At 43.1% G+C, this 14,932-nt stretch overlaps 1 protein-coding gene across 6 annotated transcripts in view; it reads right to left on the bottom strand.

Annotated features, from left to right (window-relative positions):
* The window catches only part of LRGUK (leucine rich repeats and guanylate kinase domain containing), a 149,500-nt gene that overhangs the window by 126,366 nt on the left and 8,202 nt on the right, over positions 1-14,932 (bottom strand). For 4 of the 6 annotated variants that reach the window (XM_060196599.1, XM_060196598.1, XM_060196594.1 and 1 more), the window contains exons 2-4: positions 11,729-11,836; positions 8,125-8,206; positions 1,988-2,088 (exon numbers count right to left, since the gene is read on the bottom strand). In XM_060196599.1, coding sequence (XP_060052582.1) covers positions 1,988-2,088; positions 8,125-8,206; positions 11,729-11,836 — 291 coding nt within the window. Of the gene's footprint in view, positions 1-1,987; positions 2,089-8,124; positions 8,207-11,728; positions 11,837-14,932 lie in introns of those variants that run through there. The other 2 variants (XM_060196597.1, XM_060196596.1) reach the window with 2 other exon arrangements.

Genomic DNA, 14,932 nt, shown 5'->3' with positions numbered 1-14,932 from the left:
CACCCTGGTGATAACTAGAATTTCAATGTGTGTGTGTGTGTGGGAGGGGGGGTGCACTAGAGATAAAAATGGAGCAGGGACGGGCGGTAGAATACCTGTTTGAGTGTACACGTTACAGTGGTAAAGGAACAGGTTCAAGCCCCTAGTCCCTATCTGCAGGGGACAAGCTTCACAACCAATGGAGCAGTGTTGCAGGTATCTTGCCTTCTCTCTCCCTCTCTGTCTCCTTCCCCCCTCTCAATTTCTGTCTCTGTCCAATAAAAACAAATTAAATATTTTCAAATTAGAGTGGTATGATACAAGAGGAGATAAAGTAAAAAGGGTATCTCACTAGTAATTAGAAGGGGTATCAGATTCTTGATTTCAGACAGATTTTTGTGCCTGTGTAAGTTGTAGCAGGATAGCTTGATCTAAGTCAATTATGGTTTGCAAATTAAATGAAACTCACCAGTAGTAGAAAGCAAAAGTTGATGCCCAGCCCTAAAAAGTAACTTTTTAATTAAATATTTGAGTCCAGTACAAGAACATAAGTCTCAAGTTCTAGGACAATGGTTCCCAAAATTATCAGCACATCAGAGCTGGAATTTTCTGAAGATTCCCAAGTCTGGGCCTCACTGGGGGTTACTTGAATGTGAGATGTTCTAAAGTTTAAGCCATTGAGTGAGTCCCAATATGTAGAAAAACTGGGGAGTCATTGCTCTAAGAACTCTCTGATTAAGTGTGGTTCAAAGGCCATGACACCACCAGGGAGGCTATCAGAAATCATAGTCTCAGACCCTGGACCACAGCCTGGATTAGATCAGCATTTTATTTTCCTAAGACCTGCAGGGGATCTGTGGACACAGATAAGTGAGATCCAGCATAACAAATTGCCCCACCAATCAGGGCTATCAGAGTTTAATTCTGCCCCAGAAATGCTAAAGCAAGTGCAGAGAAACAAGAACGAAGACTCAAAATCATCTTCTAAAGAAGTAAAGGTTGGGGCCAGCTGGTGGCACACATGTTACAATGTGCAAGGACAGGGGTTCGAGCCCCCATCCCCATCTGCTGGGAGGAAGGAAGCTTTGCCAGTGGTGAAATACGGCTGCAGGTGTCTCTCCTTATCTCCCCCTCTCTATCTCCCCTTTCCCTCTCAATTTCTGGCTTTTTCTATCTAATAAATTTTTAAAATAAGATAATAATAGTAAGTAAAGTTTAGACAAATAGGGAGGGCAAAATCTGAGTCTCTGGGCAATTTGTTTTGAGTCTTCGGTGAGCAAGATTTTCTGCTATGATAAAAGCAAACGAATAAGGCTGACAAGTACCATATTGGCTATTATGCACAAAGATTTTAGTGACTGAGGCTCCAACAGACCCAATTCAGTCCCCAGCAACATCTTAAGCCAGAGCTGAGCAATGCTCTGGAGGGAAAAAAGAAGAAAAATAAAAATAAAATAAAATAAAATAAAATAACCCAGACAAATAATAACTAGAGATTAAAGGAGAAAAGAAAAAAAAAAAAAAGAGAGGAAGGTTAGTTCTTCCATTTGAACAGTTAAGTTTTCCTTTTTTTAATGTTGTCATTTCTGGGCTTCACCTATCCCACGTGACTCCTTCAGATAGAAGGAGAGAGACAGAAAGATTGAGGAAGAGAAGGAAAGATAGCCAGGCACTGAAGCATCTTCCAGTGAGATGGGGGCTAGGCTCCCATGTGGATTGCGGACAGGCCAAAGCAAGCACACTGTTCAAGTTAGCTATCCTGTCAGTGCTGTGCCCAATGTCTAAGCAAAAAAGTGCTGAAAGAAAAATTTAAAAAGTCTATCTATTGACAGAGCCAGAGCGGCTCCCTTTTCCAACATAAGTGATAAGCAAATCCTTTTGATTCCATTTAAGACAGCTATCTACCCACATTGTTTTTTCCCATGAATTCTCTATTTTAGTGCTGTTTCACTTATTAATAGTGTACTCAGTGAAACGAATAAGATGTCGGTATATTGTTCCAGCTTACCCTGAGATTCTTGGGTGGCTTGAAATTGAAGAACGTAGTAAGCTTATTGTGAGAAGCATTAAGTTCTAGGAGATAGGGCATATTTCCCACGCAGGACAAATCTGGTAGGGGAAATATTTACATACAGAGTTAGGTGAGCTGATACAAGAAAGATCAGACAATGTCACTGTTCGCAGCATGTGTTACATCAGAACACTGAAGTGATGCAGTTGCAAACACATCTTTCATTATCGCCGATGAGTGGATGAGTGAAATGAATCAGGACAGAAGCTTGCTACACACACACACACACACACACACACACACACAATAGAAAACTCTCTGTGAGTCAATACTGTAGTATATTCTCCAGTATCTTTTTTTTTAATATTCCCTTTTGTTGCCCTTGTTGTTTTATTGTTATAGTTATTATTGTTGTTCTTGATGCCATTGTTGGATAGGACAGAGAGAAATGGAGAGAGGACAGGTAGACAAAGAGGGGGAGAGAAAGATAAGACACCTGCAGACCTGCTTCACCGCCTGTGAAGTGACCCCTCCCCTGCAGGTGGGGAGCGGGGGGGGGCTCAAACCAGGATCCTTATGTCGGTCCTTGCCACATGCACTTAACCCACTGCGCTACCGCTTGACTCCCCCCCCCCTTTATTTTTTGCCTCCAGGATTATCACTGGAGCACTGTGCCTGCACTACGAATCCACTGCTCCTGGCAGCTAACTTTTCCATTTTGTTGTTGTTATTGTTGTTGGATAGGACAGAGAGAAATAAAGAGAGGAAGGGAAGAAAGAGAGGGAGAAAGAAAGACACCTGCAAACCTGCTTCACAGCTTGTGAAGCGACCCCCCTGCAGGTGAGGAGCCCTGGACTGGAACCGGGATCGTTACGGTGGTCCTTGCACTTCTCTCTATGTGTGCTTAACCAGGTGAACAACCACTGGACCCTCCCCACAAGTAACTCTTTTAAAAAAATTAATTGTTATTATTTCTTTATTGCCACCAAGGTTATCCCTGGGGTTTGGTGCCTACACTAGGAATCCACAGCTCCTGGTGGCCATTTTTTTCCATTGTTTTTTTCCTTTATTTCCTTTATTTTTACTTGACAGGAAAGAGAGAAATTGAAAAGGAAGGGGAGATAGGGAGGAAGAAAGAGAGGGGCCAGGCATTGGCACACCCAGCACACATATTACAGGGTTCAAGTCCCTGGTCCCCACGTGCAATGGCAAAGCTTCATGTATAGTGAAGCTCTCTCTTCCTCTACCTGTCTCCCTCCTCTCTCAATTTCTTTATCTCTATCTAATAATAAATAAAAAAGAGAGCTAGAGAGACAAAGACACCTGCATCCCTGCTTCACCACTCATAAAGTGTCCTCTTTGCATGGGTGGGGGTGAGGTTTGAACGCGGATCCTTGCACATGGTAATATGTGCACTTAACTAAGTATGCCAACACAGGACCCTTCCAGTAAGTAGCTCCTCAGCTCTCCTTTCCTCCTCCGTCCAGGACAGCCAAGCTAACAAAAGGCCCAGGCTATCTCCATGTCCCAGTTCACACTCTCCCATGAGTTGCTTCCCATCAAATGCTTCAAAAACTGCCAGAAGGGTCAGAGAAATAGCTCATTTCAATGTTGCACTATTTCTGCCATGCGCTTGATGCAAATTCAAGCATAGTCCCCACCACACTGAGGAAAGCTTTAATTCTGTGGTCTCTCTCTCTCTCTGTCTCTGTCTCTCTCTCTCTGCTTTTCTGCCTCACTGTATCTATCTAAAAATATATAAATAAATAAATTGCTAAAAGAAAAAACTAAAGCCTTAGCTAATTCTCTTGGTAACTGGGTCCCAAATACTTGAACTTGGTCTTTTCAGAGAGTTGAAAATTCCCCAGTTAGAGAAATTTCTTTAATTCTGTTTTAGTTGGTGTTAACCCTTTATAGAATTCTGAGGTGATTTAAATTATTTCAAGCATGTTCCTTTGAGTGTGTACTGGTTCAAACCTCTGTCTGGGTTTTGCATTCAATCCCAAGCAAATATTTGGAACCTCAAAGTCTAAGGAAAGACTACGGGGCTAATAGTCACTCCCAGTCAAAACACATATAAAATGCTGGTCCTAGTGTTCTGCCTTTCTCTGTCACTTGAGTGCACTTCTGAGCAGCAGGATGAATGAGGAAAGGGTCAGGAGAAACTACATGAAAGAGATTTATAGTCTTGGATCCACCAGTAACTCACTTCTCCACATGAAAACAGTTAATAGTAATGTCTCCCTCTCTGTTCATTCCAGACCACAGTCATTACAGTCTTATAGTCCCTCAGAGGTGGTCACTGGAGGGTGGATTGAGCCTCCCTGTTTGACGGGGGAGGGAGCAGCTAAGTGGGTTCAAACAGTTCCCTCCCCTGGGGCTCTGGACTGACTCTTACATGGATGAGTCCTGTTTCAGGAAGAAAAAAGATGAGCATTTACTGGGAGAAAGTCAGGACAGAAAAGAAGAAAAGTACAAGCCTCACACTGGAAGGCCCCAGCTTCTAGGTCTTCCAAGCTTCATAGTCCCTTCAGGGGAAGGGTGGAGCCCTCAGGGGATGTGCTTCAGCCTCCGTCTTCAGAAGGTCTCCTCAGCCTCCATATGCATTTTATGACCTTTGCAGTCAGAGGGAGGGAGTGCTGGGGCAGGATATGCAGATGCACTGTTGCTTCAGGCCCTGCCTCTGGTCCCTTCCCTAGCCAAGACTAACAAAGCCCTTGTGCTTCCTATCCAGTGACAAAGGCACATCAAACCCTGTGGGAAGCAAGGCTGGTGGCAGCCCTGCCCTGGAGTAGAAAGAGCAGGGAAAGTGACCCTGTACACACTGTCCCCTCTCCCCTTCAACATCTTTCTCAAGGGTCAATGAAGCCAGATGATCCCCTACCAGTTTCTACTTCTTTTTCCTGCTCTAACTCACAACCTTCTTTAGTTTTTTGTTTGTTTTGTTGTGTTCCCATGAACCAGAGACCATATATTGAAACACCAACAAGTTTGTGGCAAAGAATGAACAAATCAAGGAAAGCTGCCTGTAGGAGGAAGTCTAAAAGAAACTGTATTGCTTTACAAGTTTTGCCCATTTGTCTGCTCTGCCCTCAGCTCCCAAACAATGTATGAGTAGTGGCACTAGCTCTATTACTTTCTACTCCTCCCACCCTTAGCCAGCTGGAGTTGGGGGAGGGATCTTGTGGCCAGGTAAATGCTAACAGTAGGTTCTGCCCTGATGCAGAAGAGGCAGCTGTCACTTTTATGGAGAAAAAGATGGCACATTGATTTCACATGTTGTGGAGAAGGTCTCTGCTTTCAAAGCGCCCAAGAAAAACAAACGTCAAGGTCCAGTCCGGAGTGCTGAGAAGAACCCAATTCTCACCCCCAACACCACTCAGTGTAATGACCCTACTATCCACCAGATGGCAGGAGCATCTCACGTCTCCTTCCCTGGTCTCAAAGTGTGTCCTAGACACTGCTTGCAGGGCAGAATGAATTCAAAACGGGAATTCCCTAGCGCCAGCCCAGATCTACAGAACCAGAAACACTCAGCGAGGGGCACAGGACTGACTGTAACAGGCAGCCCACGTGACGCTGGTGCTAGATGAAATCCGGACACTAACAAAGATGTTCTCAGAAGAAAAAGGTTCCCTGAGCCTCATACACAACTGGCGCTCAAACACTTGATTATTTGGGTGTGAGGGGAGGGCACATGGTTATAATCCTGCATAAACTGGTACAAAACTAAAAGCAATGTCTTCACTACCACAAGGCTAAAAAAATTTTTTTAAGTTTTTTTCTTTTAATATTTATTTATTCCCTTTTGTTGCCCCTGTTGTTTTATTGTTGTAGTTATTATTGTTGTTGTTATTGATGTCATCGTTGTTGGATAGGACAGAGAGAAATGGAGAGAGGAGGGGAAGACAGAGCAGGAGAGAAAGATAGACACCTGCAGACCTGCTTTACCGCTTGTGAAGTGACCCACCCTGCAGGTGAGGAGCCAGGGGCTCCAACCTTAATCCTTATGCCAGTCCTTGCACTTTGCGCCACATGCGCTTAACTTGCTGCGCTACCACCTGACTCCCCCCTATTTTTCTTTTTACATAAGAAAGGGTGTTTATAGTTGTGGAGCACAGGGCTTTGGTGTTGGATATGGTGTGGAACTATACTCCTGTAATCTTAGAATCCTGTAAAGAGTTTTTTAATCACTAGTAACTATTTTTTGTTTAAAGAAAAGTCTTTTGATTATGGGGCCAGGCGGTGGCGCACCTGGTTAAGTGCACACACTACAACGTGCAAGGACCAGGGTTCAAGCCCCTGGTTCCCACCTGCTGGGGGAAAGCTTTGCAAGTGGTGAAGCAGTGTTACAGCTGTCTGTCTGTCTCTCCCTATCTCCCACTCCCCTCTCAATTTCTGGCTATCTCTATCCAACAAATAGAGATAATAAAGAAAATTAAGGAAAAAAAAAGAAAGAAAAGTCAACAGTAACATTTAGGGGCCAGGTGGTGGTGCACCCAGTTAAGCACAATCACAAGCCCCTAGTCCCCACCTGCTGGGGGATGCTTCAGGAGCCATGAAGCAGGGCTGCATGAGGAAAGAAAAAAAAAAAAAAGAATGGGTTTTAATTATTGCAGTTCCAGTGAAGTGGGAATCAGAAATGAGCCAGAAAAGTCCATAATCAGTTAAAATTAAGACAGACTTCCCACTAGGAAAGAGACAGACAGGCTGGGAATATGGATCGACCTGCCAATGCCCATGTTCAGTGGGGAAGCAATTATAGAAGCCAGACCTTCCACCTTCTGCACCCCATAATGTCCCTGGTACATACTCCCAGAGGGTTAAAGAATAGGACAGTTATCAGGGGAGGGGATGGGATATGGATTTATGGTGATGGGAATTGTGTGGAGTTGTACCCCTCTTATTCTGTGGTTTTTGTCAGTTTCCTTTTTATAAATAAAAATTAAATTAAAATAAGTAGACAGACTGGAAACCTGGGAGGTAGCACAGTGGTAAAGCTCTGGATTTACAAGCATTAAGGGCTTTAGTTGAATCCCCAGCACTGTACCCACCCAAGTAATACTCTGGTCCTCCCTCCCTCTGTCTCTGTATCATGAAAAAAAAATAATAATAGTAAACCTTTGAGGGATAAAAAGGGCAGGTTATATTTGAAAAGACTTCTGCACATTAATGTTCTTAGCAGCACTTGGAAGCAACCCAGATGCCCATGGACAGATGAATGGCTAAGAAAGTTGTGGTACATGTACAAAGGAGTGCTATGCAGCTGTCAAAAACAATAGGATCATGTCCTTGCAATAGTATGGCCAGAACTCGAAGCCATCGTGTTGAGTGAGACAAGCCAGAAAGAGAAAGACCAATACCAAATGACCTCACATATAGGTGGAGCTTAAGAACAAAGAACAGCAAGGGAAAACATAAGGTGAAAGTTGAACTGGGTGTGGTGGACTACACCAAAGCAAAGGACTCTGGGAAAGGAAACGGGGGTAGGGGGCGAGGGAAATAGGATAAAGGGATATTGGGATCTTTGTGTGTCTCTTAGATGCCAGGCAAGGGGAGATGAGAGGTTCTGCTTAAGTATTAAAGTCTAAACAAAATGGCAGAGTTACTACTGAAAGATTCACCTCAATGACAACACAAGGGAATGAGGATGGGAGTGGTAAATGTGTGAACCCCTGGTACCTGAGTAAAGAAAAAGGTATTAGAGTAGTTGAAAACACAAACTAAAGAGGAAAAAAAAATCAATTAAAGAAAAGAAAAGAAAAAAAAGGGACCAATCCATGTGGACTCAACTAATAATGGAAAGAATAAGGAATCACTAAATACTTGAGCCTAAATAAAGATGTAATGACCTATCTCTTAAAAGGAAAAAACATTCCATTTGATGCTCTTCATTGTTACTATCTTCCAACCACAGAGCAATCTGGAGTGTTTGCTGACTTGTGTCTTTTGCATTACACATCAGTCAATGGCACCTTTTGGTTTTAACATGGAGATCAGGGGATTCATAGGTTAAATAGAGCCACAGTCACACTCGTGCTGAGCTGTAGTCTAACATTGCCTTACAGGCCGCGAAGCTTAACTTTTGAATTAATTCTGTGGCCTACCGATGTACTCTTATGGCAAGTACCTACCTTCAATGTTATTTACTGAGAGATCCAACTTCTGTAGGTGAATATATCCACAGAGAATGCTAATGTCAATTAATTCACAGCCCTACGAACATAAAAAGTAGACAGACTTTAGTGTTGCTTCCACAGGTTAGGACTCAAGGCTTCTCACAACATCTAGAAACAAGGGCTGATAGAAGGAAACCAGGCATGTCTTTATTTTAATTTTTAAATTGCCACCAGGGTTATCACTGAGTCTTGGCGCCCATATGAGGAATCTACCATTACCCCTGGAGGCCTTTTCCTTTCTTTCCTTTTCCCCTTTTTTTAAATTTGTTATAGAAACAGAGAGCAGTTGAAAGAGAAGGGGGAAGCAGAGAGGAAAATGGAAAGAGAAACACTTGTGCCGCTGCCTCACTGCTCATGAAACTCCCCACTGCAGGTGGGTGCCCAGAGCTTGAACCCAGGTCCTGAGTATGGCAATGTGTGTGCTTTACCACCATCCAGCCCCCAGGAATGTCTTTCAAAAGCATTGGTGGTGGCTGTGGTATGGAACCATATGTTGTAATATTCCAACCTTGTAACATACTATTAATAACAAGTAAAAATCATAACAAATAGGTTTATGCAAAGAATAAACCTAGCAGAAAGAAAAAGTATAGTAGAAGTCAGAGCTCACGGAATCTGGAGAAGCCTACTACTCACAGGATCTCAAAACAGACTGCAAACCACCATCACCCCCCACACACACACACACATAAACAAAAAACACAGCCCTTCTTTCAGGAAATTAATAGCTTGGAAAATTAGTGTTGTAAAAACAAATACAACATGAAAAGGCAAATTTAAGTAGTGTTCAGAAAGACCTTGAGAGCAGCGTTTCATATTAAGGGGGTGGGGGGTGGGGGGTGGGGGAGAAACACAACACAATAGCAGTAAAGCTAGAATCTTTTTCTAGTAGAAGAAAAAAATCAAATGCCTAGAATTTAAATGAAATGTTCAAAGAGAGTTCACACCTATGCTCCAGGTAATTTCATAGATAAGAAGATCACCTGTAGGTGTGTTCAGGACTCCTTTCACAATAGTCTTATCAGATCAAACAAGCCTGTGAGTCAGTGGGTACTACTGTATTCCTAGTTTAGAAAAGAGGACAGAGTAGCATACAATGAATGTGTAGCCTAAGATCACACAGATTGTTATTGAAAGAGAAGCAGACTCATGTCTCTTGCGTCCCTGTCCAAGATTCTTTCCCATGAAACTTGGCTTCTGTTGAGCTTCAAGCAGGGTTTTTTTATTTTGTTGTTGCTGTTGTTTTTTTTTTTTTTTTGGTGGGGAGAGGGGCATCTCAGCCAGGTGAGCACATGCTTTCCTGTGTGTGTGTGTGTGTGTGTGTGTGTGTGTGTGTGTGAGAGAGAGAGAGAGAGAGAGAGAGAGAGAGAGAAGTACTAGGAGCACCATGGACAGCACCAAAGGCCAAAGGTAACTCCATGGGAAACTCCATGGGTGGTACAACCGTGCTGAGGTGCCTCTGCTCTTTTGTGTCTGTCTCTCTCAAAAAAATAATGAGAAAGTGAGCCAGAGAGGCCACTCAGCAGTATCACACATGTGCACTGCATAAAAAAGAGGGGTTGGAAATAAGGTAGTTCTTGGAACAGTGTTTCACGTCACTAAGTTTATGTTCTGATATCAAAGGCAGAAAAGAGTGGTCCAACGAAGCCTAATGACAACCATATCCTCAAATAGAGTGACAGCATTTAATGAAGACCATTAAATCAATAATGAATGCACAGTTAATGAAGACTTACTATGTACAAGACTAGCTATAGAGAACCAGGGCAATAGCATAACTGACTGACCCCAGACTTGCATGCCTGAGGCCCCAGAGGTCCCAGGATCAATTTGTAGTACCACCTTATGCAACAGTACAGAATTACTCTGGTCTCTCTCTGCCTCTCTTTCTCTCTCTCTCTCTCTCTCTCTCTCACTCTCAACTTTATTATTAAAATTAATAAATAAGGTTTTTTTTTTAAAAAAAAAAAAAAAGGTGAGATACTGTGATGAAAAAGAACCATGTTGTGCCATTAGGAAACATGCCTTTTGTAAGAGAGGAAACTATGAACACACAAAATTAAAGCAGAATGTGTAACATAAATCAGAAATAAATGGGGAAACCACAAAATCTGGCAACCCTGAGAAAGTATTATATTCAGTAAGATGAACTATGAAGGTAAAGTCATTCAACATGTAATATGTCGAATGTAAGAAGGTCAGTGGCAAAGTAAGTTAAGCTTCAGTCCATCCAGCTGAAATGAGATTTAAGGGATTACTTTTTTCCCCCTTTCTCTCTGTAGATCAATTTAAGGCAGAGTGCTATGTACACAAGCAGAATATTGATTGAAAGGGACTCGTGTGGGAAGTATTGGCTGCTGGAATTATCTACCATTCCAATGCTGAGCAGAGAGCTATGCACACAGGATACTCCCTGTATATTATTGTCTGACTGGCCGACTCATCCATAAACTGTTATAATGTAAACAGAATGAAAGATTAGAGCCCCAATATGTTGCCCTTGATGGACAAGCCATGGCACCAGCACGGGTGAAAGGAGCAGGACATTTCTTCAGCAGTCGACTAGTTCATTTCCAAGACCAAGACACAACAGCCTTGTTATGGATTATGTATGCTTTAGCCAAATTCTGATGCTATACCAAAATGCCAGTGCATTTTGAATTTAACCTGTGTGTCAGCGCTGGCAATATGGATCCCAGAGGAATAGTACAATAGGAGACACAAAAGAAAATTAAGTCATTTTACTAGGATGGCAGAGAAGGAACAAAGCTGAAATACTTTGAGAACTCTGCTCTCACAGCTTCTTTTATGATAAAATTGGAACTAAGATCCTATGCTAGTATCTTGAATCTTGAAAATTGATGAATAACAATACATCTTTTTCTTTAATAATAGATATTGGAGGAAAGTGAGCTGTAGCTTAAAGCTACTTATTTCTTGATGTGCTTGGAAGAAGAATGTGGGGGTGGTGGAGGCTGGGGGGGGGAGCCAATGCCAAAATTCTTTGTTCAGTTCGATTCAGAGCTGCATTTTCAGTCCTAGCACTGATCAGAGGAAAAAAAAAATCCTTAAGGAGTTTTTGATTGTTTTTACACAATCAAATTCAACCTTCTGGGGGAAAAAAAACAACAACATTGATCACCATAATATAGACTACTTAAGATGAAAGAAACAAGACTGTGAAAGGAATGAAAATAAAGGAAATTGGGCAAAGGGTGGTGGTTGGGGGGGGGCTTACTTTACTGAACTGGCCAAGGCTCTTTGATGTCTACCATGTATTATCAGTCTTCATCAAATGCAAAACTCTGAGACTCAGGGTCACCACAAAAGTTACACTTCCTAGATGCCTCGGAAGTGATACAGTGGATAAAGTGGTAGGTTCTCAAGCACCTGGTTCAATTTCCAGCACCTCATGTGTCAGAGTGATGCTCTTTCTCTCTCTCTCATATCAACAATTAAATAAATTTCTACCAAAAAAAATTTTTCTTTTTCAAGTTACAGGTCCCAGAGTAAATGGATAAAGGATGCTGGTAGTTGGTGGTGATTTTGTCATACTCACCGACAATGTTAGATTGAGGTAGACCTGCTCAGTTCCTGAGCCTGAGCGCCCCAGTTGATGGAGGGCCTCAGCCACGGCCTCTTCTCGCAGGATCCCATCACTATGCTCCTGCAAAAAGGAAAACCAAGAAGGGATGTTAAAGAAATGACTTGCATTAGAAAAGATACTTTCTCCATCATAGGAAAGAGACAGAGAGAAAGCTGCAGCCCTGCTTTACCACTGGTGAAGCTTTCCCCCCTGCTGGTGGAACCAGGGGCTTTGAACCCTGGCCTTTGTGCATTGTAATATGTGCACTTAACCAAGTGTGCCACCGCCTGGCCCCATCGACATTCATTTCTACATTGCATCTCCAGGAGTTGAGCCCTCCAAAACTGACCAGACGCAGAGATAATTCTATTTATAATAAGTACATACTATGCATAATGAAATAAATACCTTCTCCACCCCCCACCATCACCACCAGGGTTATCACCAGGGCTCAGTGCCTGCACAACTAATCCACCACTCCTGGGAGCCTTTTTTTTTTCTTCTTCTTTCTATTTTATTTGATAGGCAGAGAGAAATCAAGAGGAGAGGAAGAGATGAGAGGGAGTGAGAAAGATTGATTCCTGCAGACTTGCTTCACCGATTATGAAGCTTCTCCTCTGCAGATGGGGAGTGGGAGCTGGAACCCAGGTCCTTGCACATTGTAACAAGTGCACTCAACCAGGTGAACCATCTGTGGCCACACTACCTCTGGATTTGATATTTTTATTGATGTTTAACTCGCAGGTGGTCACCTGCTTTAGGCAGTCAAAGTGAAAAATGAGTACTGCAACTGGAACATCATTAGAAGTGGTGAGTGTTAACATTGCCTGAGTATTTCTCTACCTCAGGCTCTGTGCTCAGAGCTATCAGTGGATCAACTAAGTTAATCCTCCTGCCAGTGCAGAGGCTGACAGTATAGGACCCATTAAGCAGGAAAAGAAAATGAGACTTGCCTGAAATCACTTGGCTAAGGTTAGTGACAAAAGTAAGAACATAAACCCAGGTCCATCTGATGCCATGGCAATTCTAACCACTACCCTTGATAGCTTTCCCACATCTAATCAGTGATACTATCAGACTAAGGCAGCTGCTTCTCTTGATCTAATCTTCATGCTGGAGGAAACAGAACCTCAGTTCCCCTCCTGGTGGCTTACGCTGCTGTATCCATATCACTGACATGATTTGTTAAAGGGTAATAACCTTTTCCACAGAAAAGTTAGTGTCTAGTCTATAGATTTCCACGAACTGGCAGTAGTCCAACAGACTTTTCCTCAGTAACAACAGACTGAAGAGGTAACAGATAGGTTAACCTCACACTTGTGAGAATGGTCTACCTCAACAAAACAGAAAATAACAAATGCTGGTAAGAGAAAAAGAAACTCTGGTACACTGTTGGTGGGAGTGCAAACTGGTGCAGCCCCTATAGAAAATAGCATAGGGCGTCCTTAAACCAAAAAAAAAAAAGAAAAGAAAACATCTATCAGCCCAGAAATATGAATAGTAGGCATATATATATACATATATACACATATACACATATACACACACACATATATATATATATATATATATATGACATGCAAACACTGATCCAAATGGACATATGCACCCCTGTGTTCATAGCCAAGATGTGGAATCAGCCTAAATGTCCATCAGTGGACAGTCAGGTTAAAAAGTTATGTGATATGTATACAACAGAATACTATTCTGCAATCTGAAAAGATGATATTGTATCCTTTACAACAAAATGGATGGAATTGGAGGTGATTATACTCAGTGAACTGAGGTGAAAGACGAGCACTGAATGGTTTCATTCATGTGTGAAATATAAATAAAGTGTGTTGTTGTGTGCCGCGGAGAAGTGAGGGAGGAGGTCCGGAGCAAAGAGGGAACACAAATCTTTATTTGCGCTGGCACCTCAGAGTTGGGTGCTAGAGAAGCAGGTTGGGCCACGTGGAGGTAGCAAAAATGGCCGCCTTACACAGTAACCTTTCCAGCGTCTGAACACAGAAGTGAAGTGCTGGCAAGAGAGGGAGGTGCAGAAGAAGAAGGGCTTTTATAGGAGCAGCTTTCGCGAGAATGGGAAGGGGGAGGAGTAACCATAGCACTCCAGGATAGGATTCTTCTTCTAGCGTTTGCCCTTCTTCTATAGCCAGTCAACAGCATCAGGTTGAGCCTGATGTAAAGTTTCGAGACCTCCTTTGAATCTGGAGAGGTGGCAGTCGTTGACTATATGGGTCATAGTCTGTCTGGAGCCGCAGGGGCAGTTCGGGTCGTCTCTGGCTCCCCAGCGATGGAACATAGCGGTGCACCAGCCATGGCCTGTTCGATAGCGATTGAGGAGGGCCCAATCATAACGTGCTAGGTCAAAGCCGGGTTGACGCTTGCAGGGGTCTGTGATGAGGTGTTTGTTCTTTACCTCAGCTGACTGCCAACTCTGTTTCCAAGAGTCTGGAACAGAGAAGTTCAGTGTAGGCGTAGGGGACCAGATTGGATGACGAGACGTCAAGCGTTGGACAGGGTGGGTGAAGATCTCCGTGTATATTGGCAGGTCCGGTCGAGCGTAGACGTGGGAAATGAACTTAGATGATGCCGCATCCTGACGAATATCTGGTGGGGCGATGTTGCTAAGAACTGGCAGCCATGGAACCGGGGTGGAATGGATGGTTCCAGAGGAGTATAATGGAGGAGTATAATTTGGAATCGACCAAGTGGACATGAGGGCTACGGAACCATACTGGGGCACAGTATTCTGCAGTGGAATAGCATAATGCCAGAGATGATGATCGCAGTGTGGAAGCATTCGCGCCCCATGAGGAGCTGGCCAGTCTTGCAATGATGTTATTCCTCGCACCCACCTTTGCTGCAGTTTTTATGAGATGTTCATGAAATGACAGAGTGCGATCGAGAGTAACGCCAAGATAGACTGGCTGGGCTTCATGCCGGATTCTCGTATCGTCTAGCTGCACATTAAGCTCACGCGAGGCCGAGTCATGGTGTAGATGGAAAACAGATGATACCATTTTTGCAGTGCTAGGGATTAGTCGCCATTTTTTACAGTAATCAGATATCAGAGACATGTCTTTCATGAGTGTTTCCTCGAGGATGTCGAACTTGGATGCCTGAGTTGCACAGCAGATGTCATCGGATAGGATAATAACTCTTGTGAGAATGGGA

The sequence above is a fragment of the Erinaceus europaeus genome, chromosome 8, assembly GCF_950295315.1.
Source record: "Erinaceus europaeus chromosome 8, mEriEur2.1, whole genome shotgun sequence".
NCBI classification, from domain to species: domain Eukaryota; kingdom Metazoa; phylum Chordata; class Mammalia; order Eulipotyphla; family Erinaceidae; genus Erinaceus; species Erinaceus europaeus.
Note: the sequence above shows the minus strand (reverse complement) of the source record. Positions and strands in the feature narration are given on the sequence as shown.